Source organism: Pelobates fuscus, chromosome 5, assembly GCF_036172605.1.
Source record: "Pelobates fuscus isolate aPelFus1 chromosome 5, aPelFus1.pri, whole genome shotgun sequence".
NCBI lineage: Eukaryota > Metazoa > Chordata > Amphibia > Anura > Pelobatidae > Pelobates > Pelobates fuscus.
The window spans coordinates 227,528,274-227,554,322 of NC_086321.1; the positions used below are offsets into that span (position 1 = coordinate 227,528,274).

Below are 26,049 nucleotides of genomic sequence, written 5' to 3' on the forward strand. Positions count from 1 at the left end.
CTCCACCCATAGCAACCACAGCGCATACGCTGTGGTTGCTATAGAAATGCCGTGCCGGCCAGGGAGTGTAGAAACAGAGTGACAAGATGTCACTCTATCCAATGGCGGCCATGTAGCCAGCATACAGACATCACTGAGGAGATCTGCCCTGCTTGGGACACATTGCTAAGCAGGGCAAATCTCTTTAGTCAAGTTGTCACACTGGCTTAGTTGCCAATGTTGGAATGGAGTGATGTCTCGTCACTCTGTTCCTATACTCCCTAGCCAGTGCTAAGAAGACTATAGGTGGAGCGGAGGAAGACACAGAGGTGGATGTTACACAAAGTAACATCCACAAAGCGGCGCTGGAACTGAGGAAAGGTATGTAAATCTCTATAGTTTACCAGGCATCTTCAACTATAGGGGAACAATTTCAGGTAAGAGAAGTTATAGGTGATTTTCAATAGTTTTTAAATGGTGTAAATTCCAGAAGTGATAGTTCCATAATTTTAAATCAATGAAAGCTGTGACATATTTGTCTAGTTTTATACCTAAGTCAAAAAACTTTACTTTTAAATAAATAATGGAATAGCTTTCAAAGAAAACCACTTGCAAATAGTTCAGAAAGCAATACAAAGTTTATAGGTTGAATGTGAAGATTACTAGAGTAATAGTCCTGTAAAGAAACACCCAATTATATCATTACATTAAAGGAACACTGTAGTCACCAGAACAACTACAGATTACTGTATTTGTTCTGGTGAGTATAATCATTCCCTGCAGGCTTTTTGCAGTAAACACGGTTTTCAGAGAAAAGACATTACAACCTAGGGATACCTCCATTGGTCACTCCTCTCAGATGGCTGCTAGAGGTGCTTCCTGGGGCACTGACATTCACTGTCTCTACCCTCTGCATGGAGACACTGAACTTTCCTCATAGAGATGCATTGACTCAATGCATTTCTATGAGGAGATGCGGATTGGTCATGGTTGTGTTTGGCTTGTGCTGGCTCTGCCCCTGATCTGTCGCCCTTGACCGTCTCAGCCAACCCAATGTTTTCCTATGTGATAGCATTGTGATTGGCTCAGAACACCACTTCTGATTAAGACAGCCAAGCAGGCAGATCAGGGACGGAGCCAGCAACAGCAAACTGGAATAAAGGTAATATTTTGCTATATTTAGGTAGGGCAAGAGGTGGTGGTGGGGGGAGAGAGTGGGGAAAGATAGATGGTGGTTTTAACACTACAGGCTCAGGAATACAGGTTTGTGTTCATGACCCTAAAACCCTTTAAGTTGTAGAGCGAGAACATTTACACGGATCAATAAACAAAGCATAATGTCAAATATTATTGTGCCAGAAGTAGAATAAATGAAATACTTTCCAACACAACTATACCAATGAGATTTTACTTAATGTCCAACAGGGAGGGAAAGGGGTTGTTTCTTTTCCACGTGGTTAATCACGTAATTATTCCAAGACTATGGTGCCAGAATAAATAAAAGTATTCCGTAATAACACACGAGGAACCAGTTACAATGTATTATGTGACCGTGTATGACGCTGGTGAGTTAAGTAAATATGCGGCTTTCTTTAACTAATCTCTTCTTAATCCCACGTTTCCATTACACTGACCTGGTAACAGTTGGTAAAAGGATAAAGAGACTTACTTAAAGACAACAGCATTTTAAAAGTTCAGAGTCAGTAAAGGACAGAAGAGATAAAGTGGACAGTAGACAACATATACATGCAATACAGAGAAGCAACAAACTACTCTTTGCAAAATTTTAATAAATGTGCAAACTCCTTTGCATTTCCCAAAACTTTCTAAGTAAAATCACTAAATTCTAACCTTTAACTCCAAAAGGCAATGGATGACAACCAGGCAAGCTGAGCTGTGTAAGTGGATCATTTTCCACTTTGACATCTGGCCTCAAAAAAATGCATGATATGACAAAATGAGCTGAATATAGGAAAGGGGTTAGAGGGAGGGGAGACAGCCACTATCACATGCCCACAAGACCTGGATGCATTTTGGGTTAACTACAAACGCTTTCTCAACAGCTGGGATGCCAACCATTTAAACATTTTGTAAACTGCCAGATAAAGGTGGTGTCAACTATACGGCTTTAAAATTCTGAAGAGGTCACGTGACCGAAACCATGATCATGTAACAAAACAGACAATGTTTTAAGTGCTCTACATTGTTATAGATTTTGAAAATAGAAGCACGTTGTTATACGTGTGCTCGGACTTTAAAATAGATGAAGTTTCTATAGCACTGTGTTCCTAGCATAACCAAGTATGCCTAAGTTACAAATCATAAACAATCAAAATGTTGTGGTAAAGATGAAAAATAAAAAATATAAAAGTATACAAATCACATGGTCAAAGGCAGTCAGTCCAGTGGCTTAAAATGCTTGTGTGTAACCACGAAACTGGAGGCCTGGCAGAATCCGTACAGATTCCCCATCGAAATTAGGATGCTATGTGCTGGATTACAACTAGGCTGCAAAACCATCAGGATTTGTGGCATGAAAGAGGCAGGATCTTGCCAATAATAAGCCGTAGACTTGCATGAAAGGTGCTTTGTAGAGATTCTGTTGTCAAGTTAATCAGGCACAGCTGATGTGACAGGCTGGCAAGCAAACGTACACCAGCAGACTGCCTGGCCTAGGCCATTCCTGCTGGGAAGCCAAATACTTCAAAAGGAGCAAAAAAGCAAGCAAAATAAAACAGTCATTTTAATCTATACATTGTGCCAACCATCTGGAAGTGTATAATGAAATAAACTATATCTCTGGCCTCTGTACCACTCATCAGGGTGCATGCTATCCCCAGTAAGCAGTGTGTAATTTAGACAGATGCTCATGTATCCAGTGCAGGCTCCATCATAGATGGAGATCAGATTAGTGTCTAGTTTTAATGCACTGGGGTATATCCACTAAAAGGAAACATTGCCACTGAAATAGGGATGTTAACATTCAGATTCTGTGCATTTTTTTTTACTTTTGCAATACTTTTGTATTGAAAAGAGACAAATTATTACAGAAAGAATGCTTCCATTGAATATCAGACAATGAGGAGTTAAACAACTTTAAGCATTAACTGCGGTGTTTAAAATGCACATTTAAGCTTCATAGAAGGAGTGGGGGGAAAGGTTATCTGCCAGGATTAAATAAACATCGGGATAATGTTTCTTTTGTCCCATGAGGGATGAACCCCAGCTACACTTGAAAACAAAAATGTAATGTTTACTGGATTGTTTCTGGGTTTGTTGCTTTTTTTTTTATTTTTTTTTTTAAATAGTCAAGCTGCCACACTTCACATTAGTCCAGCAAATATTTCAATTGATGTGAACAAAGTGCATGAATAGTAAACTGAGTTACATGTAGTGTACCGTATTTTTCCATGTATAAGACGTCCCATATTTCTTGAGCCCAAAATTAAGAAAAACATTTTAACATCAAATATGGCAACTTTTATATTTTAGTGACTTCTGAGGAGAACAACACTTCTGATTCTCATGCCTCCCCTCTGCTAAGGTACTCTGTGATGTTTTTGGCTCTATAGTGCAAGACTACAGCTAACGCAATACAGTAGGTGGTGTGAGGGCATGCTGGGACATCACAGCAGAATTCCCCGATACCCATTTCCTCCCCATAATATAAATCCAAAAGAAAGTGCCACCTGAGGTGGAGCAAACCTTAATATGGCTGCTCCTTTTATGGTGTGGCATGTCTCTAGAGCTCAGTTGGTGGTAAGTGCTGATGTCTACTGCAGCTCCCACACATATAGGGACCTCTTCCTCCTTGCCACAGCATTCAGAAGTGGATCGGCGGGAGGGGAGCCAGATATATGTGTGGGCTGTGGCACACAAAAGCGACAGGTGCCATCTTGACTTAGGTCCCGCGCACAAGTGTTTTTTTTTTTTTTACCCTTGCAGTGATATTCCATGAATAAGACGACCCCCAATTTTAGACAAAAAATTTTTAGAAAAAAAAATAGTCTGATAAATGGAAAAATACTGTAAATAGTTGATATTTGTCCAATTACCATACTGTAACCAATCTCAGCAATTTGCATGGGAGCTTTCATCAGGAATATAAAAATACTGAAATTAAAAGATTTAATTTTCCAACTTTTCTACAAAAGTCATACATTTCAGGAATGCCTACCATGTAGAAACACATTAAGAGAAGAAAAGATTAACTTAAAAAGTACTTTTTATCTTTGTGGTGGTGACTGCTCATCTTTCATGTAAACTAGTTTAGAAACAGATTTAAGGGAGCCCAGTCCCCCATGTGCACATTAAAAATTAGATTTAAAAAAAAAAAAAAAAAAAAAAAATGTTAATCTCATCTTTTTCCCAGCACCAAGACTCGCTTGATTCGACTGCCCGATCCACCTCTTGTGACATCAGATGGAGGTGATGATCTAATCAGTTATGCGTTTGTACGGCAAGTGTGTCAAATCAAATGCTTTTCGTATGAAAGTCACATGACCCTGACTCAGTTGTAATAGCATCTCTAGTGGCTGTTCGTATGACAACTACCTGTGTTTAATCCTGCAATGTTAAAACTATAGGACCACTACACACAGACCACTTCATTAAGATGGTCCTCTAATTTTATGTTTACCAAATCCCTATATTTGACAAATATGTCAATCATCGTAACTGTTGCTCATTTCTGTTTGCTGCCAAGGAACGTAGTTATTGGAAGAGACCCACATTTTCTGCTGATCTTCTCATTTGCCTTTTGTGCTTTAGCGGTTATTGGACTTAACTGAAGAGTGATGTCACTTGCTGAAGCTTTAATATACATTTTAAAATAAACAGAGCACCATATGGAAAAATGGTCGAAGTTAATGGTGATATTCCGTATTTTATTAAATGGTGGAATTTCTACAGAAGGAACTATGGAAAGTCAGAGGCTGTGAATTTATATTTTCTTCAAACTGGTTTTCCCAAAATATGTTTTATGAAAAATATTTGCATGTTTTAATATTGTTATAACGTGAGCTGTTGCATGCCCTAATATAATGTAATACACTCCATACCACGTATATTATATTCTCAAAAATTAACAGATGACAAATATATTTTGTGATAGAGGTGAGTTATGTAGTAGTAAACACCAATTTACGTACTACATTACAAAAACATGATTTTCCAGTGACAAAAGAATTAAATTCAAACATGACAAAATACCTGTAGCTCTAAAAGGTGGATGGCTGGAGAGGATAATAGAAAACGTTAGTGATTCACTACACTATAATCACTCATTTAACAAGGTTTTGTTAATGCACAGAGGCAGAAAAACAACACAAAAAATAAAGTACTTACAGATATGATTATCTGCTTTACAAGCTTGGTGTCATCAATAGAATCGAACATTGCCAGCAGGACCAAATGTGAAAATTCTCCCTGAGAGAAAGAAAAAATACATACAATGATTATGCCCTATTAAGAAAATAAAAGATATATCCGTGAATGTTTTTATAAGTCATATCTACTAAAATAAATATATGCATGTACATAAAGTCAAAATGGGAAATGATGTTGTCCTTACAAAAAAGATTATTTAGTTTCCATTTTTACTTTTGTTTTTTTTTTGCCAAGGCCTGTATGAGAATGATAATACTGCACAGGTTACCTTATATCACTTTAAAGCCAAACCAGAAGAAAAAGCAAAACAAAAACCAAGACCTTTATAGATATGCGATCATTGTAATATATTTCTGTCTTACACTTTACACAAATAAATTGGCTTCTGAAAGCTCCAGGACAATTGTGTTTGGTAAAGTAACACTCCAAACTTTCTAAAATGAGGAAAAACTCATCCCTACCTTTAGTATATGACATGATCATTCAGCCGTATACATGCACCTTGGGTCACACTGTTTGAATACAGATCATCTTCCCTGTCTGCACAGTGCAGGGACAGACTAACCAAGTGCCAAATTCAAACGTCTGATCCAAAGTGCATGTATATGGCTAAAGAATCCATTCATATACTAATCCCCGAGTCTTTCAACGTTTTGTTTTTTTCTTTCTAAATATACTTAATTTAACCCCTTAAGGACCAAACTTCTGAAATAAAAGGGAATCGTGACATGTCACACGTCATATGTCCTTAAGGGGTTAAGAAAGAATCCATTTCCTTTGAAATAGGGTTATTACATTAAAGGAACACGCCAGTGCCAGGAAAACAAACCGTTTTCCTGGCACTGCAGGTACCCTCTCCCTCCCACCACCTATCCCATGTTGCTGAAGGGGTGAAAACCCTTCAGTGACTTACTAGAGATCCCCGCCGATGTCCCTCGGCGGTGGTTTCGGGTCCGCCCACGCTCCTCCCGCCGGCGGGGGAGACCTAATGCGCACCTCTCCATAGGAAAGCATTGAAAATGCTTTTTAATGCTTTCCTATAGGGAATTGAGAGACGTGGGAGGTCCTCACACAGCATTAGGACGTCCAGCGACGCACACGGACCTGTGCTAGAAACCAGGAAGTGCCCTCTAGTGGCTGTCTAGAAGACAGTCACTAGAGGAGGAGTTAACCCTGCAATGTAATTATTGCAGTTTATGAAAACTGCACTATTTACAGCTGCAGGGGTTAAGGGTAGTGGGAGTTGGCACCCAGACCACTCCAATGGGCAGAAGTGGTCTGGGTGCCTGGAGTGTCCCTTTAAAATATAGTGTTGAGGTGACAGTTCTCCTTTAAAAGGACACTACTGTACAAGTACCAAATAAAATCTGTAGAGTTACGCCCAATGAAAACATATATGCATTTAATTATCCTTTTTTTCCCCCATTGGGCAAATATCTAAAAATAGCTTGCAAAACCTGCAGGTCTCTAGTCTGCAGCCTTTGCAAGCCCTCCCCTTCTTCCCAGGTCCACACTTTCTGTGGCTGTCCAATCACAGACTTCCCAATACAGTTAATTGAGAAGTCTTTGCAAGGCAAGTGCTCTGGGTAATTGCTACTGCCTCTCGAGTTCAGCTCAACTGAGCTAACCAAACTAGGAAAGAACAGGACTTGCTGTCTCACTGAAAGCTAGAGGGTGTAAAAAAGTCAATTTATAAAAGTGCCAATTTCTATTGAAATCTGCACGTTTTTATTTTGTTGTTGTGTCTTTTCTGAATCAGTGTTAGATATACATCTCTTTATGGTTTGTGATATACACATTTGTTTGACAGGATTTGAAAATCGAAACTCTCTATGACCTTCCCTGCACAGAAGCAGGCAAGACACAAAGACTATCAAGAGTATTTATTAATATTATAATTAAATAGAGGATTCAAAGTGAATTTCAAATTTAAGGTCAAAATAGCTAACCTGGAAATTTTCTCTAATTCAGCTATGATATCCATTCCACCTTATTCTTGCCTGAAATTTAAATTTACTTTTAATTCTGACTTAAATAACCCTATAACAGTCGGTTTTGAAACACTTTCTGACAAAAAGTTAATGTATATGGGTCTAACTGTAGGGATGAGTTTCTCATTTTTTTTTTTACATATACTACTAAAGTCGATGAAAGGATTATTCTTCTAAAAATATTTTTGAAGTGACAGTTGTCCTTTAAGCCCCATTTATTACCAAAGATCACGCTCCCCATAAGAAAAAGTAGCCCTTATTTATTCTCGTGAATAATCTAAAATTAAAACAATTGGTAATAGAGGGACAGAAAATTATGCATTCAAAAACAATGCCTGCAAAGTAACCGAGCCTCTTTAAACAATCCTTGTCCAATTATTCTCCAAGCGTGAAACGCATTAGACTAACAATGCATTAGCCGTGACTGTGACTTTATGGAAGCCATCACTAACTCTAAATAGATATATATCTAACATATTGATTTAGGAAAAACACAACAACAAAACTAATCATTTCCAGGAGGATCATCTTTTTCTTGTGGCAATCCTGCAATAAGGTGACCTTTTATATTATCTTCAAATCGAAAATGTGGCTTAGTCTGTTTCTTAGAACACTTTTACAGGTTTAAATCAATAATTTCCTGTAAGGAGAAAAATAAAGCTAATGCTTAATATAACAAAGAGCTGGATAAATGTAATTAACCCGTTGAATTCAAAATGGAGGATGACATGGTTCAATAGCTCTGAAACCCAAAAAGTTGAAATTTTCTAATACAATTAAATAATTCAAAACAATCACCACATATGGCAGTTGATCAATTTACCTATTCTACCAACCACACCCATAATTATATCTAACTCTGGTTATAAAAATGCAGGCTAAAACATTAAAACACCAGCAGAAAACTTTGAATATATACATTTTAGTTTTTCCCTAACATTTACCTCAAGGATTTAAACCATTCTCGAACAATTTAACCCCAAAGTTGCCACCAGCAGTGATGTCCACTCCTTCCCTGGTGGCATCTGGCCTCTGAATTTTCAGATTCAGGAAAAGCGGTGTGCCACCAGGCAGGAGTGCCGCTGATTGGCTGAGAGTGGGAAGTAACTCTCTATTCACTAAATTGGCTTGAAAAAGGTACATTTCTTTCCAAGCCAGTTAAGTGAAAGTGGAGTTACTTATTGGCGGAGAGAACCAGTTGACCGCTCTCAGCTAATAAGCGGTGCCCCAATCAGAAGCCAAAATTCAGAAGCCAATGCCACTAGGGGAGGGGTGGACATCACCGCTGAAAGGCAACTTTGGGGTTAAACCATCCGAGAACGTTTTAACCCCTTGAGGTATTCGTGCCAACAGGCACCATAATAAGCGTTTACCTGTATATAACAGATTTTTATTTGTAAAAGTGAGTATTTCTTGCATTAGATTCTTCGCCAGGGACGGTTCACACACAGAGATAAATATTCAACTAAATCACTGCTAGACTAGTCTAGAACAGCAGCAGTATTTGTTAGAATATTAACGGTGGCTGACAGTTCCTCATGAAAACGTTCAATAACTGAAAATGTTCATGTGATGCACTGCTTAAATACTTCAAAGGGTTTCTCATAGGGTAGCAATGGATTTAACATAGTTGTCAGAAAACTAGAACTCACTATTTAGCAAATTAACCTTCTACAGTTATTTCTGTTCACCACATATGGAAAAGAAATACAGTGTAATTCAAAGTACAGTAATGATTTCAACTACTCCAATTTACTAGGAAGTAGTATCCGGACAAGAGCAGATAGTCAGAAAATATTTAACTCTGACCCAAAGATATTCATGAATACTGTGGGGGATTAAAAAAAAAAAAAAAAAAAAAAAAAAGAAAGGTATTTTCTTTTTTTGTCCTCTCAACTGAAGTTAAGTTAATCAAGAAACACTGCCCCAATTTAAGTGTTACACAATCTACAAAACAGCAGAAAATGAATTACCCATGGCGCAAAATATACAACTAAAATCAGTAAACAGAGATCTGTAAAATACATACATAATCAGTTGCAAACTTAAAAAGCCTTATCTGACACTAAAGAGGTTTTCAACAAACTAAACATGTCAGGTGCAGACATTATGGCATTTTATATAATTATATTATATTTTTGTATATTAAAGGCTGCTTTATGCGACACATCAATTTTACAGTAAAGACTGCAGTAATTGCTGAAACATTGAGCACTTGGCTATGCTGATGTGTTTTGCTCAGAAAACATTTCTATTCAGTACTTAAACGTCCATATGAACTTACTTGTATTATTCATAATCAATAAGCCCCTATGTTGTGCACTATAGGTTGTACATCTTTTTTTATGCACTGTGTTAAACATAACAAACCACTGTTAAGAGTTATGCCTTACCGTGGCAATTTTTTCAACAAAGGATTTCAAGGTTTTCACAAACACTTTTCTGTCCTGGGGAAAAAAAGAAAAAACAAGCTATAATCGTGTATTCAGAAAGTCACATAATGAAAACCACAAATAAAATAGGATAGAAATTGTTACAGCCCACCCTTGGAAATCATGCTGCTCCATCTGTACATATATTAAATCAAAATAATGTTTAGGAAGATTGTTAAAGGGACACTTTCGTCACCAAAACGACTCTAGCTTAATGAAGTTTTGGTGTATAGATCGTGCCTATGAAGTCTCACTGCTTTTTTTTCCTCTGCCATTTAGGAATTAAATCACTTTTGTTTCCGTCCATGCAGCCCTAGCCACACCTCCACTGGCTGTGACTGGCACAGCCTGCATGAAAACAAAATGGTTTAATTTTAAGTCAGATGTAACATACGCCAGATATTTTATCTCCTGCTCTGTAAATGTAACTTTAATTACATATAGGCTCCTGTAAGGTCTAGCAAGCTTTTAACAGAACAAGAGATAGGAAATTATAAATTAAACAGACTGTGCTATAAACGAAGTGTAAACATTAGATGGTTGTTTACAGGATATATTTAGGTATGCTGTGCAAGTCACATGCAAGGAGGTGTGACTAGTGTACATAAACAAAGTGATTGAACTCCTAAATGGCAGAGAATTGCAATTCAGACTGCAGGGAAATGATCAAAACACTAAAGCTGTGTAAACTGAACTTAAATTACAGGAGGTTCCTGCAATGTCTAGGAGGCTATTTGCAGTGAAGGAGATAAGAAATTAAAAAAATTACATAGACTGTGTAAAAAAGAATGTACAAACATAGAATCACACTTTACATGAAGGCTGTGCACATTACAACCAGGGAGGTGTGACTAGGGCTGTATAAACAAAGTGGCAGGTAATTGAGCAGTAAAACTGCAGGGACATGATATATACACCAAACCTGCTTCATTAAAGGGACACTATAGTCACCAGAACAACTGCAGCTTAATGTAGTTGTTCTGGTGAGTATAATCATTCCCTGCAGGTATTTTCATGTAAACACTGTCTTTTCAGAAACAAGGCAGTGTTTACATTGCCCCCTAGGGATATCTCCAGTGGCCACTCAGTTCCTGGGATAGTGCTGCACAGTGTCCAGCACTGCCGTTCAGCATCTCCACGCTCTGCATGGAGACACTGAACTCTGATCATAGAGATGCATCGATTCAATGCATCTCTATGAGGAGGTGCTAATTGGCCAAGCCAGCATATGGCCCTGCCCCTGTCCTTGCAGATTTTAGCCAATCCTCAATTGGCTAAAAATCTTAAATTGTTATCATGTCAGCAAGGAGGTGGATTGGGGACAGGCCAGCACTAGCGGATCCGCGCGTCGCGTGAAATAAGGCACATTTTTTTTAATTTTTTTTAACTGGGCTATAGTGGGTGGGGGAGCCACCTAATTGGTAATTTTAACACATGTTTGTGTTCCTGACCCTTTAGTGTTCATTTAATCTAAAGCTGTTTTGGTGACTATAGTATCCTTCTAAAACCAATACTAAGAACTGCATTAAAATTGTCACATTTACTAATGTTGGCACTTAAAAAAAAAAAAAAGAAAAAAAAACGCATTGTATAAAATATATATAAAAAAATCCTACTGCAAATGGGATTAAAACACTTCTAGAGTGAAAATAGAGTCAGGTGTCTGCTTTGATGAAACTTGTCATTGAAGTATGAGGTAGTTCTGCTCTTAAGATAAAAAAATAAAAAAATAATCAAAGTCTATGAGCTATGAGGGATTTCCTCAAGCAATATACAATGCTTGCCTGTTACGTTCAGTTGGTAAGTGCAGACAGGGAAAACAGCCAGGACACCAGAGGAGTAAAATAGGTTATGATTTATCTTCAAACACGTAGTGAATACTTCAAAATCATATTAGAAATAGATCATAAACTGCCTGGAGATTCCCAAGGGCCTCCCAGGAGCAAATAAAGGAATTAAACACTTGGCTGACTTTAGGTTTTTTTCCACTTTAACTATTCTTGACTCATAAATAAATCAGGATCACTCTCAGGTAAGTTTTCTATTTAAGAAATTGCTTTAGATCAAGTGCCACTTTATTATACATCATACAAAAAATAACTTCTACTGAAGTGATGCACATTCTCAGAATAAATAATTAAGCAGTTGAATGATCAAACTAGAAAATGGGGATAAAGTATAATCTATTCATTAGAGCTGATGCTTAACTACAAGAATAAATTATGGCATTTGTGTCGGTAAATAGATATAAAATAGGAAACATAACAATGAAAAAAGTATTATAAACAAACCATCACACAAAAATAAATTCAGTGCGGAAGCAAAGTGATAATAGTCCAAAAGCAGCTGGAACACCAATACGTAGTCTCTTTTCCGATCAGAAAATTGGATAAAAACAGGGGGTAGGTGCAGCGCTTCAGTAATCCTTGACAAGGTATATGTGAAGATAACCAGAGAAGGAATAATAGTGTAGTATTTAAAACTGTAGTGGTGAGTAAAATAAAAGATGTGCACTCACACTTTCCTGGAGCTTCAATACAGCTCCAGTGTATGCGCCTGGGCGGAAAAATCCCCGCCTATAGATCAAGTGCAGAGGCAACTCTTCAAGTTAAAGGTGTGGTAGGGGGAATCCTCATTTAAAAAAAAAAAAAAAAAATAATCGTATATGGTGAAGTATGTAGAGCTATGAAGCAAGGGTAGGTAAAAACTATAAAATATGCACCCACGTGTAATGGAGCTGTAAAACCTGGCTCCTCTGATAGCGCTTGAAGTGGTATGATCCCCACTCAAGGATACCGGTGTAAATTCAAATTCTTCCCTCCATGTATATGTGTCGATAAACAAACAGAACGGGAGTGTAAGCAGAAATAAATAATTTAAGCCTACTCACATGCTAATGAGCAAGTTCCGGTTTGCTCAATCCAAAGCGCTTGGGTGGTACCGTAAAACACTTTTGATAAAGCCTATCTAAGGAGAAACGCGTTAAGTGTATTGTTTATAACTTTTATCGCTTATTATTATATATTGTATTTCTTTTAATATATTTTTTTAACATTAAAGTACTTTTTTTAATTTGACCTAACTTTGCTGCTGTCGGATTGTTTGGAGCTATATCCCTGGTGGGGATCATACCACCCAAGCGCTTTGGATTGAGCAAACCGGAACTTGCTCATTAGCATGTGAGTATGCTTAAATTATTTATTTCTGCTTACACTCCCTTTTTTACGGTGTACACTATTGTCGTTCTGTTTGTTTATCTCCACATATACACAGAGGGAAGAATTTTCATTTACACCGGTATCCTTGAGTGGGGATCATACCACTTCAAGCGCTATCAGAGGAGCCAGGATTTACGGCTCCATTACACATGAGTGCATATTTTATAGTTTTTACCTACCCTTGCTTCCTAGCTCTACATACTTCACCATATACGATTTTTTTTTTATGAGGATACCCCCTACCACACCTATAACTTGAAGAATTGCCTCTGCACTTGATCTTTAGGCGGGAATTTTTCCGCCCAGGCGCATACACTGGAGCTGTATTGAAGCTCCAGGAAAGTGTGAGTGCACATCTTTTGTTTTACATATCACCACTACAGTTTTAAATACTACACTATTATTCCTTCCCTGGTTCTCTTCACATATACCTTGTCAAGGATTATTGAAGCGCTGCACTTACACCCCTGTTTTTAAACATAATAAACCGCAAGAATAATTGGAAGTGGTTTACGAACATCTCCAGAATTTAATGGTGGCATGATTTTCACATAATAAAGACTTCACTAAAATATCTTTAAAATGTTTTGTGTTCATAGTAAAAAATGAATATGGGGGCGGGGCCTGGCCGCCGAGCTGGCCGGTCGCACGGCATTACAGCTCCAGTAAACCTTGTTTAAAAATCTTAAAATATAGACCTATTGGATTCACCTGTCGACCTACCGCGGTGGACCGGCACCTGTGGAGACACTGGACCTGGGGTGAGGCTTGCAGCGGCTGTTTTAGTCCCCCGGGAGGGTACGCATTGCTCCCTCTGGATGAGGCCTACTCGGGTGGTGAGTGAAGCGGACGGCCGCCGCCCACTATCCTGCCCGAAGCTATCCAGCCAGACTCCCTCGGCTGGGCGGACCGGGCCCTGTTCCCCCCCCCCCCCCCCCCTCGGGGCCGGTGGGGGTGATCCCGGCCCGCATTTAATACGCCCTGTGGCCCCGGCTACACTGAAGCTTTTGAGGCCCGACGGGCCATTAAAACGCAGCCCAGATCGCAACTAAGATGGCGGCACTGCGACCCTGCTGGTACACATGAGCACTTCAGGCTTCCAAGGGGATGTTACCCTCCGGAATCCCACGTAGGCACTGAGCGCCTACATGAAATAACTCAGTACCTAATAACCCAAAGCAACCGCCGGATAAGCACTACTAAGGCCTGGAGCCCACCCTCGACAAAAAGGCGGGAGCGTTTGCCTGCTGACCAGCGAGTACAGACCCATCAACCTACCCTCAGCAGTCGACCCCTCGGGCCTGTCCAGATGACTGGCGCAGAGTGCACACCCTAACTCCGCTCCGAGGAGCGGGCCTGCACCGCCTTCACAATGGCACAGCGACACCTACCAGCCGGACTGCAGAGAAGGGGCACCAAACAGCCAGAGGAAAGCGGCGGAAAAAGGCTCCACATCACAGGGGGACTCACGGGCCTTCAGCACCCAAGCTCTGACCAAAGGCAGCAACGACAGAACGGAACAGCTCTGGACTCATTGGGGGCGCAGAACCTGCATGACATCCCTCCTTGGAGTGCAGGTGCTTGATGACCAGCCACTGGGGTGCCGGGGTGCTCTTACAGCATAAGCGAGTGATCTCAGGACTCTTACTGTATTTCATGCTTACATGTCTGCAGCATGCTAAAATATAAGAATGTGCAATACATACATTTATAAGCTATGACAGATCATCTTTTCCCTTTTCCTAATTTTTTTTTTTTCTCTTCTTCCTCTGTTTTTCCCTAGTGATATAAAGCAGAGTTACCAACATATCCTGCCCACTAGATGAAGTTCAGCAGTTTTTGTCAGCTCAGGCTTTTATTTAGCAATGCACAAACTAGCACACCGTAACCATATAGCAGCATGACTTAACGTGACAAACATAATTAACACAGTGAGAACCTGATCTGCCGTAATGGTGATCTGGGTATAAACATTTAATCAATTAACCTTATAACATGCAGGGCGGCATACCTGATCATACCACTAAGCGAGAATAATTTTGTCGTATACACATGTAACTTAGCATGATTACTGCAAACTGCAAATGTCTTATAGCCTGTTATTTTCATGAAAAAAAAACAAAAATGTGCTGTCTAAACTGCCACACTGTGAAATGATGTGAAACTGCTTGCAGCGCCTGTCGTGGCTCTGTACGCTTCTTGTTACTTCAAGCACAAATAAAATAAAGAATTAAAAAAAAAAAAAAAAAAATGAATATGTGGTGTTGACAGATCATTTTATGGAGATTGAGTAGTTACTGAGGCTAGGGACTAAATGGTTTGAGTTACTAGTATCCATTTAAATGTTGAATAAGAAAATGTGTGCTACAATGTTGGGAAAGAAAATCAAATGATGGAACAATGAACATACCAACATACAAACATACTATACCTTGGCAGTGCCATGCCACACGCAGTGCATGCCTACTCTGGCTCCATCATGTGTATGGATCATGTAGATTACAGACTCTCTGATTGCCTCAATCACTTCCTGAAAAAAACAGTCAAAAATCAATAAACTTTAAAATAATATAAAGACTAAGCATGGGAAATAAGCTTCAAGCTACCTTGAGCCAAAAATGTATTAGGTAGGTTACCTTTTCAATTGCTTGGAGTGCCATTCTCAATAGTTACAAAAACAGCCCCTCTCCCGCATAATTGTGCAGTATAACCCCCCCCCCCCCTTACTTTATCTAATTTTTGCATATATTCTGTTTAACTCTTTGCAGCTCACTGTTCAAATTCTTCTCTCCTTGAAATACCCCTTTTGACACTATAATGGTTAATTGTTCTAAAATATTTATTAACACTAACTTTGTGCACATCACTTCTAATGTTTGCGTGAACATCTTGACTGTTCAATGTAAGTTATATCAGCATTAACATCATCCCCCTTGTGACTATTTGTATACATTACACAGTGTATTCATTCTGATGCAGCCCAAGTCCTGTTTCTCCAATGTAGCAACCTTTGTCACGCTGATCATCATTATGTACACCACTTTTGGAGAAACTGGCCTTAAGCTGCATCTCACAATGAACCTACATAGACACTCAATCAAGAACCACAAGGAAAACAAATACTGTACCCCTGTTGAGAATCACTTGTGAGAATAGATAAACAGATATAGAGATGGAAAATTGAAATTTGAAAGAGGAGCTAGAAAAAAAAAAAAAGGAAAAAAGAAAGAAAATGAAGGCAATAGTAGTCCCAGTTGTGATAGGAGCAAAAGTGTCTGTAAGTGCCACGTTGGCAGAGCCTCAGCACATTCGAGGTGGGATATCGGAGATCTCTGACTAGAAGAGTGCAGTTCTAGGGGCAGGTAAGATACTAAGCAGAACCCTAGGACTCCCAGAGCTCTGACAGAGTACCCGAGTAGAAGGAATACACAAAATACTAACTGGAGGGGTGAGAAAAAAAAAAAAAATATATATATATAATATATATATATATAACCTTAAACTGAAAACACAGAGAGAAATAAACAAGAATGAGTACCAATAAGATGTCCATATTGACTTACAGATCTTATTTTTGGAGTTGCATAAGTAAAAAAGTCCAAGAATACTTTGTGCACCAGTGAATGCTTAACTACAGATTCTCTGTAAAGAAAGAAGCAGAAACAATTCTTTAGCACAGTGCCTATACTGTTATGTACATACGGGTTCTCTTTTTTTTTTTATACAAATAAAAGGATTATAACAAACAAGCTTGTTCAGTACATGCCTGTCAAAACCACATTTTTTATTCCCACAAACAGTTGTTTTACAATTTGCAGCAGTGTCCAAATTTTATCAAGCTTGACTAGTTTGTTGCCGTGGTCATTTAAAAGTTTGAGCGTCACGTCACGTAAAGGTAAGACAAGGAAAAAGGGGTTAGTCACTGGCCATTCTACAGGACACTATTCTGGTTGCACATACAGGATCGCCAAATTCCTGGTGATTTGCAGACAGAAAGGATCAGACACTGTCAAATACAGTTTATGGTCACATAAGCTGCACCGTGATAAGTAAAAAAAAATCTGCCTTTAAACACTGCCTGTGCAATGCACTAATGCAATCAAAAGGCGTGCATAAATACACAGATGCACAAACACATATTATGTACTCTAAAGCTATGGGCCCCATCTGAAAATGTCACACTTTTCAAAACAAAAATAGGCTTCATCTGCTGGACCAGGCTTTTTTTCCTCTGAATGAGCAATGAAATGCAAATGAACGGCCATGCATACCTGGCTCTCAATGGTGTAGCTTTAAGTATTACCGTATCTTATGATGCAACAGATAAAGATCCCTATATTTTTCTGAAATTTAAATTTTGAGAAACCCTTTTCATGGCAAGTTATTGCTTTTCCTATTGTATTGTTTTTTTCAAACTATATGTGGGTTATTCATTTAATGTACTGTAATGAGTTGAAAAGTGAATTGCAAAATATAGGTCAAATAGCAGTGTTTTAACAATTCTCTAACTCAGCAATTTTTTTTTTACTTGATCTCTGTTCCAAAATTCACTATTAAATGGACCATTTAGGCACCACAACAACGTCATCTATATAAAGCTGCCCAAAAAGTAGATCCTCAGATGTTATAGAACTACAACTCCAATGAATGCTTTGCATGTCTTTAGAATGACATAGCATCAAGGAAGCTGCCGTTCTTTTTAATTTTTATATTCTTTATTTTTGTTATGATTAAAATTACATACAGGCTCACAACGCCACAACAGCAGAACCCCAGAAGGCTCCCTCAGCGGTGAGGATAAAAGAAAGGAGCTGTGTGAGGTGGGGGAACATTGTATCATTGTAAGCCATGGTTTTGGGATTTTAAGAGGTATCATGCGGAATATATAGCTCCATTTGGGCATTAAATATGATTTTACAACATTTATTCTCCCAATCCATGATATCTCTGCAGTTCTTAGGTCTTTAAGTTGTTTATTTATTTGTTTCATCATAGGGAGAATATTGTTCTCTATGATTTTACTTGGGTTACTTGTAATTTTGATACCTAAATATTGCAAATGTTTCTTAGCCCAAGCGAAGTCATATTTATTCCCAATCTTCCCTCTATCTTCCTTACTTAGATTTTTTGCTAATATAGTTGTTTTATCTACATTCAGCTTGAGATTGGAATAATTTCCAAATTCAGTTATAACTTTCATCAATTCATCCAATGATGGTACAGGATCTGTAATGGAGATTAGGACATTGTCCGCATATAGTGATAATTTATAAACTTCCTGACCGATTCTGACACCTTTAATCTTTAAGTTTTCCCTAATTTCACAGGCTAGAGGTTCGATATATAACAAGTAGAGCAGCGGCGAGAGAGGGCACCCCTGTCTCGTCCCGTTGCTTATTTTAAACCAGTCGGATGTTATACCTCTCCCTATAGTTCTAGCCCTTGGGAAAGAATATAAAGCCATTACAGCGTCCATTAGCCATCCACCGAAACCAAAAGCCCTCATAGCTGCTATCAGGAAGTCCCACCTGACCCTATCAAAGGCCTTCTCTGCATCCAATGATAGGGCCAGAAATGGGACTCCCAAATCGTTAGTGCTATCTAGGATATCAATTATTTTTCTCACACTATTACTGGATAGTCTACCTTTTATGAAACCGACCTGATCTTTATGAATTATAAAAGGTAAGACGGTTTGCAACCTGTTCGCTAGAATGCTAGCATATATCTTTATATCCAAATTTAGCAGGGAAATAGGCCTATAGCTTCTTACTTGATCTGGTGGTTTTTCTGGCTTATGTATAGGGATAATGTTTGCGTATAGCATTTCCTCCGGAATGACCTTTTCCTCCACAATTTTATTAAATACATTTTTCAAATGGAGCGCCAATTCTTCCTTAAATTGCTTATAAAATATGTTAGGATAGCCATCCGGGCCTGGAGTTTTATTCTTTTTTAACGTATCTATTGCCTCCTTAATCTCTAATTCAGTGAAAGGTTTGTTGATACTATTAACCTGTTCTGCTGATAGCCGTTTCATCTTTTTATTTTTAAAATATGTTTCTGGATTGTTGGGTTGGTTAGGCAAGTTATATAGCTCTTGATAAAAAGAGTTAAATGCTTTACCCAACTTTTTCAGGGGTTAGTTGTGGCCCTTCCTCAGTTGTAATTTTTCTGTATCCTCGTGGCCATTCTAAATCCTTTAACTTTATTTGTAAGCATTTTATTTGCCCGGTTGCCTCTGTAATACCATTTTATTCTTAAGCGTTCCAATTTTTTGGCGGTTTGCTGCCATAGAATTTCATTAATATTTTCTTTAATTTTATCTATATTCTCACTCATTTGTTTGGAGGGGTTATTTTTATTAAGCCTTGTTAGAGCATTTAGCGAAATATATAGGTCTGTCCAGGAGGAACTTCTACTATTATTTCTTATTGAACCCATTTTGATAAAGTGCCCTCTCAGGACTGCCTTATAGGTGCACCAAACTACTACATCTGATGTACCTTTGTTTTGGTTATCTTCAAAGAAACATTTAGTTAATTCTTTCACTTTCTCTATTTCTTGAGAATTTTTTAATAAAAGATCATTTAGTCTCCAACGGTTCCTTATTTTATTATCTGGGCTTATATTAAGGTCTAATATAACCGGGTTATGGTCTGACCAAGTAACTTCCTGAATTATGACCTTCTTTATCTTAAGTGATGTCTCTACTGTACCCAAGAATAGATCTAACCTTGAATATGTATAATGAACTTTTGAAAAGCACGTAAAGTCCCTTTCTTGGGGGTGATAGATTCTCCATATATCTAACAAACCATGTCTACCTACTGAAAGTTTAAGCTGGTTTGATGTTTTTTTGTTTTGGATAACCCCTTTAAGTGAGTTTCTATCTAGCGTTTCGTCCATAATGCAATTAAAGTCTCCCCCTATAAGGACTTTTCCCTTTTTAATATTATCTATTTTGTTTAGTACCGTTTGTATAAAGCCAATAGGTTTAACATTAGGTGCATATAAATTCGCTATTGTATATATTTCATTTTGTATTTTACATATTACTATAGTGTATCTTCCGTTTTTATCTATTTCCTGGTACATAATCTGTATATCTATGTCACTGGTTACAAGGAAGGCAACCCCACATTTTCTTTTATCCTCTAGTGAAGAACATATTTTGATATTAAAAGTATTAGGAATAAATCTTTTTGTATCTTTCCTTAACCAATGAGTTTCTTGCAACAAAACTATTTTTGCACCTTCTTTTTTAATATATTCAAATACCATGGATCTTTTATGTGGATTATTTAAACCCTGTACATTAAGTGTCAGAATTTTAACCATTCGGAGAAAGTAGAAGAATAGGACATAGTCTCGGCACAGTCAACACAACAACAAAAGAAAAAAGAAAAAAAAGAAAAAACAACAACAAATAAAACATGGTAAAAACCATGGTCCCTCATGTAAAAAATACATGAAGCATCCCGTCTCCAACCCCCTTTGTTGGGGACAGGAATCCACACCCTATTCCCTATGGTGTGGCATCCAAACTCCATCTAATATTGGAGTAATATGGGGATTAAGCCTCGCCTCAGTCTAGCGAGATGCAGTGTATCAGAGTTCAGAAGAGGGTATCACAATGTAACGAATAGGGATACTAAAGGGGATATGGAGAGGGTAGGGGAAAAATAAGTTCTTTATACGTTATATATTATTCGGCTTTATTGACTTATCTTTTTATATGCTATGGATCTTTTCTTAACTTCAGAGTGAACTATTTTATGATACTTGCTGTGTATTATCATTAACGATAACTTTTATTGTGACTATTTTCTTCTCCCTTTACACCACCTCTAATTCCCTTTTATATCTAATTCCTTAATTTAGTGTCAAACAATTTATTATTTCACAAGTTAAACACGCATATTTGAATGGAAAAAGAAAAAAAAATATTATGAATAAAAATATTCACCCCTTTCACAATCTTCCTTAGTAGGTAAATGTTGTGCAAATTTATTAAACGTATTATAGTGTCTAAGTGTTAATTATTATTTCCTTTATTTCAAAGGATATTATTATATTAAAAGTGTTATATCTTTTCTTTTGTACATTTATATAGTGTTAGATTTCCTCCCCTTTCTCCCCCATTTCTCAAATTTTTACAAATGTTCTCTTATGTTCTTATTCTACTAAGAGAGTTAAACCACCAATTTGTGATATTTTAAACTAGAACAAGAAAAAAAAAAAAAAAAAAAAAAGGGGGTAAGTAGAAAAATAAATAGATAAAGAGACAGCGTCCAAATCACCCAAGAAAATAAACTCTGTGAGTTTATAAGAATCAAATAATTTAAACTAAAAATAAATAAATAGATAAATATATATATATATATAAAAAAAAATCCTAAAACATCTAAGTGCCTTTAATCTATTTATTCCTTCTGTATTTCTTTCTGTATCTATTAACTATTTCATTCTCTATTGATTATCAAAACCAAGCATATAATGTTCTCATCAATTTTCCCTCTGTTCTCTTTACTTTTCCCCCTTTAAAGGTTTGGCATTTCTAATTGGTAGATTATTCCATTATCTATCATCAATCTTTTTAATTTTTATATTCTTTATTTTTGTTATGATTAAAATTACATACAGGCTCACAACGCCACAACAGCAGAACCCCAGAAGGCTCCCTCAGCGGTGAGGATAAAAGAAAGGAGCTGTGTGAGGTGGGGGAACCAGGTCATCCTATACCCTCCAGGGACTGAGCAGGGTCCCCCCCCAGAGAGGGGCACCGCAAGCATCCGGGTCCGTCAGGCAGAGTGATGCATGTATGTGTCAGGATCCGGATTCTCCAAGGCTTTTCAATGTCATCTCCAGCTTCAGCCACGGACTGGAACCGAGCCCGTCTCCGTGTTGCTGCACAAGCACTGTGCCGCCATCTTGGGGCCTGCTGAACAGCCAAAGGCAGAGCTTCTGGATTGTGGGATAGAGGTGGGACTTCGAAGTGAGACATCACTCTTCTGTGGTGGGGCAGGTTGGTACAGCCTGTGCCAGAAGGCATTAAATAGCTTGTCCAGTTTTGCCAGGATATCAATGTGTTTGGCAGTGGGGCAATGGGCATGTGTTGCGTCCGCCATTTTAGGTGAGTCACTGCACCAGCTCTCCTCCAGCGTTTTTCCACCCCACACTCCTGCAGTATCCAGGGCATTCCCGAGCCAGGAGAGAAGCCGCCTCTCCCGCCCCAGGTGCACCAGGCCGAACGGCCCAACCAGCGGTAGGAGCGCCTTGTTTAGGTTGCCTGTCACCCCGTTGCATGTCCTCCGATGTAAGGATCAGGTGAGTAGGTGATGCGCGCCCCCCCGACCCCCCCCCCCCCCCCCCGACGTCTCACTTTTGGCTGTATTAAGCTTTTAAGATCAGGCTGGTGTGGGAGCTCATGCACAACACGTATCTCCACCATGATTGTCAGGCCCCGCCCCCGGAGCCTGTAGTTTTAAAACATCTGGAGATCTTCCTTTTTGGCACCTCTGCCGTAAGCGGTTAAGCCATTCTTGAGTGGTTTAAACCCAAAGTGAGCCTCCAGCGTAGATCCTCAGGTCCCCCAGACATCCTCCATCTTCTGAAATCTCATAAGTGCAGAGTGTCGCTGGGCAGGGGCACCCTGAATAGCAGTGAGTGGTCAGCTGGCGCTCTCAGCCAATCAGTGACTCCACAAGGCAGACAGCTTTCTGCATCTTCATTTAAATTGTCGGTTATCTCACCCAATGCTCACTAAATATGCAAACGTCCATTGCTTTTCGAAATTAGTGTGCTATTTCTGGTCCAGCTAATTTTGAAAAGCAAAGGACGGTTACAAAGTATTGAGCATCAGATATCCAACAACTGAAAATGCATACATTTGTTAGGTTTCAGATGTGGAGGTAAAATATACTGTATCAGAAGACTGTGTTCAAAATTTGTAACTAAACTAACACACACACACACACACACCAGGAGTAAATAAATTCATGTTTTTAAAGCAGCTAACAGTGTTATGTTGACTTACGTTACATTACATTTTGTTAAGGAAAATGAGAGCTTACTTTTGAGCCAAAGGTAAAAGGATCTGCTTCATTTCCTCCAAGATGGCTTCCTTCTTCTCAGGCTGTGCTTCTAATACCTGGCCTAGAGAAGGATGAACAGCTGACTGCAGAAATAAAAATTATGAAAAATTTGAATATAAAAGGAAAGATAGAAAAGGACAGAGCTGGCAAGGCGATATCAGTGTGTACTTTTTTTTTATATAGTTTGATGCTTACCTTAAAGAAGCGGAATGTGTTTCCATACAGTTCCTCACACAGCCTGTTCCTCTGCTCTAGAATGGCTTTGTGATTGTAAGCATATTCCACAATGTAAGATGCCTCTGAATGGCGCAAGAGTTTTTTTACTTGCCCTTTAAAACTTTTAATTATTTCTGCCACTTGTGATTTGGACCTATAATGCATTTAAAAACATGAGAGAAATTGCCAATTTACACTAGATGAATCTGTTATTTAAAATCAGACACCGTATATTGATGTATACAGGTCTTCTTACTAAACTGTACAACACCACTATACTATTCACAGAGCCTCCAGTAAAAATAGAAGGTGAAGCATAAACAGTGATTTTATTCCTAAATGTCAGAAAATTGAGCAGTGAGACTGCAGGGTCATGATCTATACATCAAAACTGCTTTATTAAGTTGAATAGCTGAATTCACAACAATTTTAACTTTAGTAAAGAACACCAAGCAACAACTGGAAAGAATGGAAAACTAACATGTTTGGTTATTAATTACCATTATTTCCCCTCCCCTTTCCTATGGACTGGCTGAATGCGCGCTCATGCGCATTCAGCCGATGACTGGGAAAGGAGGCGGAGAGTCCCTACTGCAGAGGGAGCCCGGCGGTGGAGAAAAGGTATGTGTTTAACCCCTTCCTCACCCTATAGCCTGGCGGGAGGGAGGCCATAAGGGTGGGGGGGACCTAGGGACCCTAAAGTGCCAGGAAAACGACTGTGTTTTCCTGGCACTATAGTGGTCCTTTAACCAAGTTCGATAACTCAGTCAACTAAGACGTTCCAAGTCACACCCATTAAACTCAATGGCTAAACCACTATGGTTAGCGAGCACAGCCAGAGAGTTTTAATCAGCAGCATGTGACGATCACAACCAAAACTATATTTGCATTTGAGATAAGGTCACAAAATATGAGCGAATACTACAAAGCAAAATGCAAAAAAGCTCTCTGTACTTAGCAAGCCTAGGGATAGGTTTTAAGTTAAGAACAAAAAGCTGGGACCACTTGGCTTGACCCCACTTAGACCTAGGAAATCAAGATCATATGGATAAAACAGAAGTAAAACTGGAATCTAATCTAAGCAGCCGCACAGGGGCTAAATTCTTCGGTTGCTAGGAGAGCCTCAAACTGCAATACTCTTGCAACATAACCAATACAGTAAGCTCTAGTGGTTATGGTGATCAAAAAATGACCCCCCCCCCCTTCATGTATAAAATACATGTACAAAAACTCAAGTGGAAGTTTAATAATTTATTTTGTATTTCACAAATTAAGGTAGGTGTGCTGTAGGGTGTGGAACATTACTGTGTGTGTATGTTCTAGTTAAATTTTGTTATTTTAACATTGCTGATATAATTGTGGGAATTTATGATTGCTGCTTTTTGCATTATTTAGAATTTCACTACATTAATAAGAATCTCACCAGCTCATGGGACACAGATACAAATGAGTTTTGTGCAGCATACACAATGCTTCCCTGAGCTCAGGGCAGGACTGCAACATTAACGGTAAAAGCGACAAAGTGGACAAGAGACTGTGCCATTGCCAGGTTTGCTTACGCAGTACTGCAGTCATATAATGCAAGATAATTAGTGTTGACATTTGGAGATGAGTGAATAAAGCTCACAGTTTGCCAATCCCACGCACATAGCCAAACAACATCCTTTTATTAATCACTTCCCAACACTCTTTCCTAATCCAATAAACTCTGTTTTACACAAATGCACACACATATATGTATACATCTATGGAGTAGTGTTCATATAATGATCAGGGTAAAGGTGATCACAAATTACAGTACACATGTCAAAAATGCTTTTCTGTTCCTTGTTCTGGAAAACTTTACTCCTGCATCAAAAAGGCATTGCCTTGCCACTTTCTATTTTATTTTTAAGTGTTTTAATTTACAGTTGCATAATGCACGGAGAGTAATAAAACATGATCATGTTTAACTACTTGTACCATTTCAGGATGCATTAGATAGGGTAAACACAATGGTATGTGTGGGTGATTTATATATGGCAAAATAAAAACCAACAATAGCCTGTTCTTAAGAATTCCAGATCATGGGAATAAATTTAGAGAAAACAGAAAATGCATAGAATGGTTTCATGGTAGATGGGGGAAAACCTTCCCTGTTTGACCTGCCTGAAACAGGAATGAATGGGATGACAATAAACAAGTAACAAGTCTGTATGTAATGGACGGGTTATATTTCATTGCCTACTCATAGGTCAAATGTAAAGTATCTGATGAGAATCTAATGTCAAAATTTAGTTAAAAACAAAATGTGAAATGGTGAACATCAGATAGGGAGGGGGTGGGGGAGATATATTCAGTCTGTCCAAACTTCATAATATAGCTGTTTTTCAAACTTACCCATACATAAGGAATTTCCTGACAATGTTTCTGGCATATTTAGACTTACTTAAGTCTACTATATGTTCTGTAAAGTAAAAAGAAATCTGTAAAATTATATATACACAAAAGGTAGGCGATATAAGGATCATATAGTCTGTAACCAAGGAGTTTAAAGGGCTAATGATCAATGAATTTGACAGTGTGCCATTACAAGCAGGTTATAGCAAATTACAATATATTTTGGCAGATGTATACCATAAAGATAAAGGCATTTAAGGCCTCAATTTAATATTGCTGGGTAACATTTCCAAATCATTTACAATTTTTTGATAACATTTTTTAACAATGTTTCAATATATTAAAACAT

At 38.3% G+C, this 26,049-nt stretch overlaps 1 protein-coding gene across 3 annotated transcripts in view; it reads right to left on the reverse strand.

Annotated features, from left to right (window-relative positions):
• PUM3 (pumilio RNA binding family member 3) overlaps nt 1-26,049 on the reverse strand; it is a 45,429-nt gene that overhangs the window by 9,656 nt on the left and 9,724 nt on the right. For 2 of the 3 annotated variants that reach the window (XM_063455086.1, XM_063455088.1), the window contains exons 7-13: nt 25,701-25,767; nt 23,301-23,475; nt 23,085-23,188; nt 16,572-16,650; nt 15,440-15,538; nt 9,752-9,805; nt 5,326-5,406 (exon numbers count right to left, since the gene is read on the reverse strand). In XM_063455086.1, coding sequence (XP_063311156.1) covers nt 5,326-5,406; nt 9,752-9,805; nt 15,440-15,538; nt 16,572-16,650; nt 23,085-23,188; nt 23,301-23,475; nt 25,701-25,767 — 659 coding nt within the window. Of the gene's footprint in view, nt 1-5,325; nt 5,407-9,751; nt 9,806-15,439; nt 15,539-16,567; nt 16,651-23,084; nt 23,189-23,300; nt 23,476-25,700; nt 25,768-26,049 lie in introns of all 3 variants that reach the window. The other variant, XM_063455089.1, reaches the window with a different exon arrangement.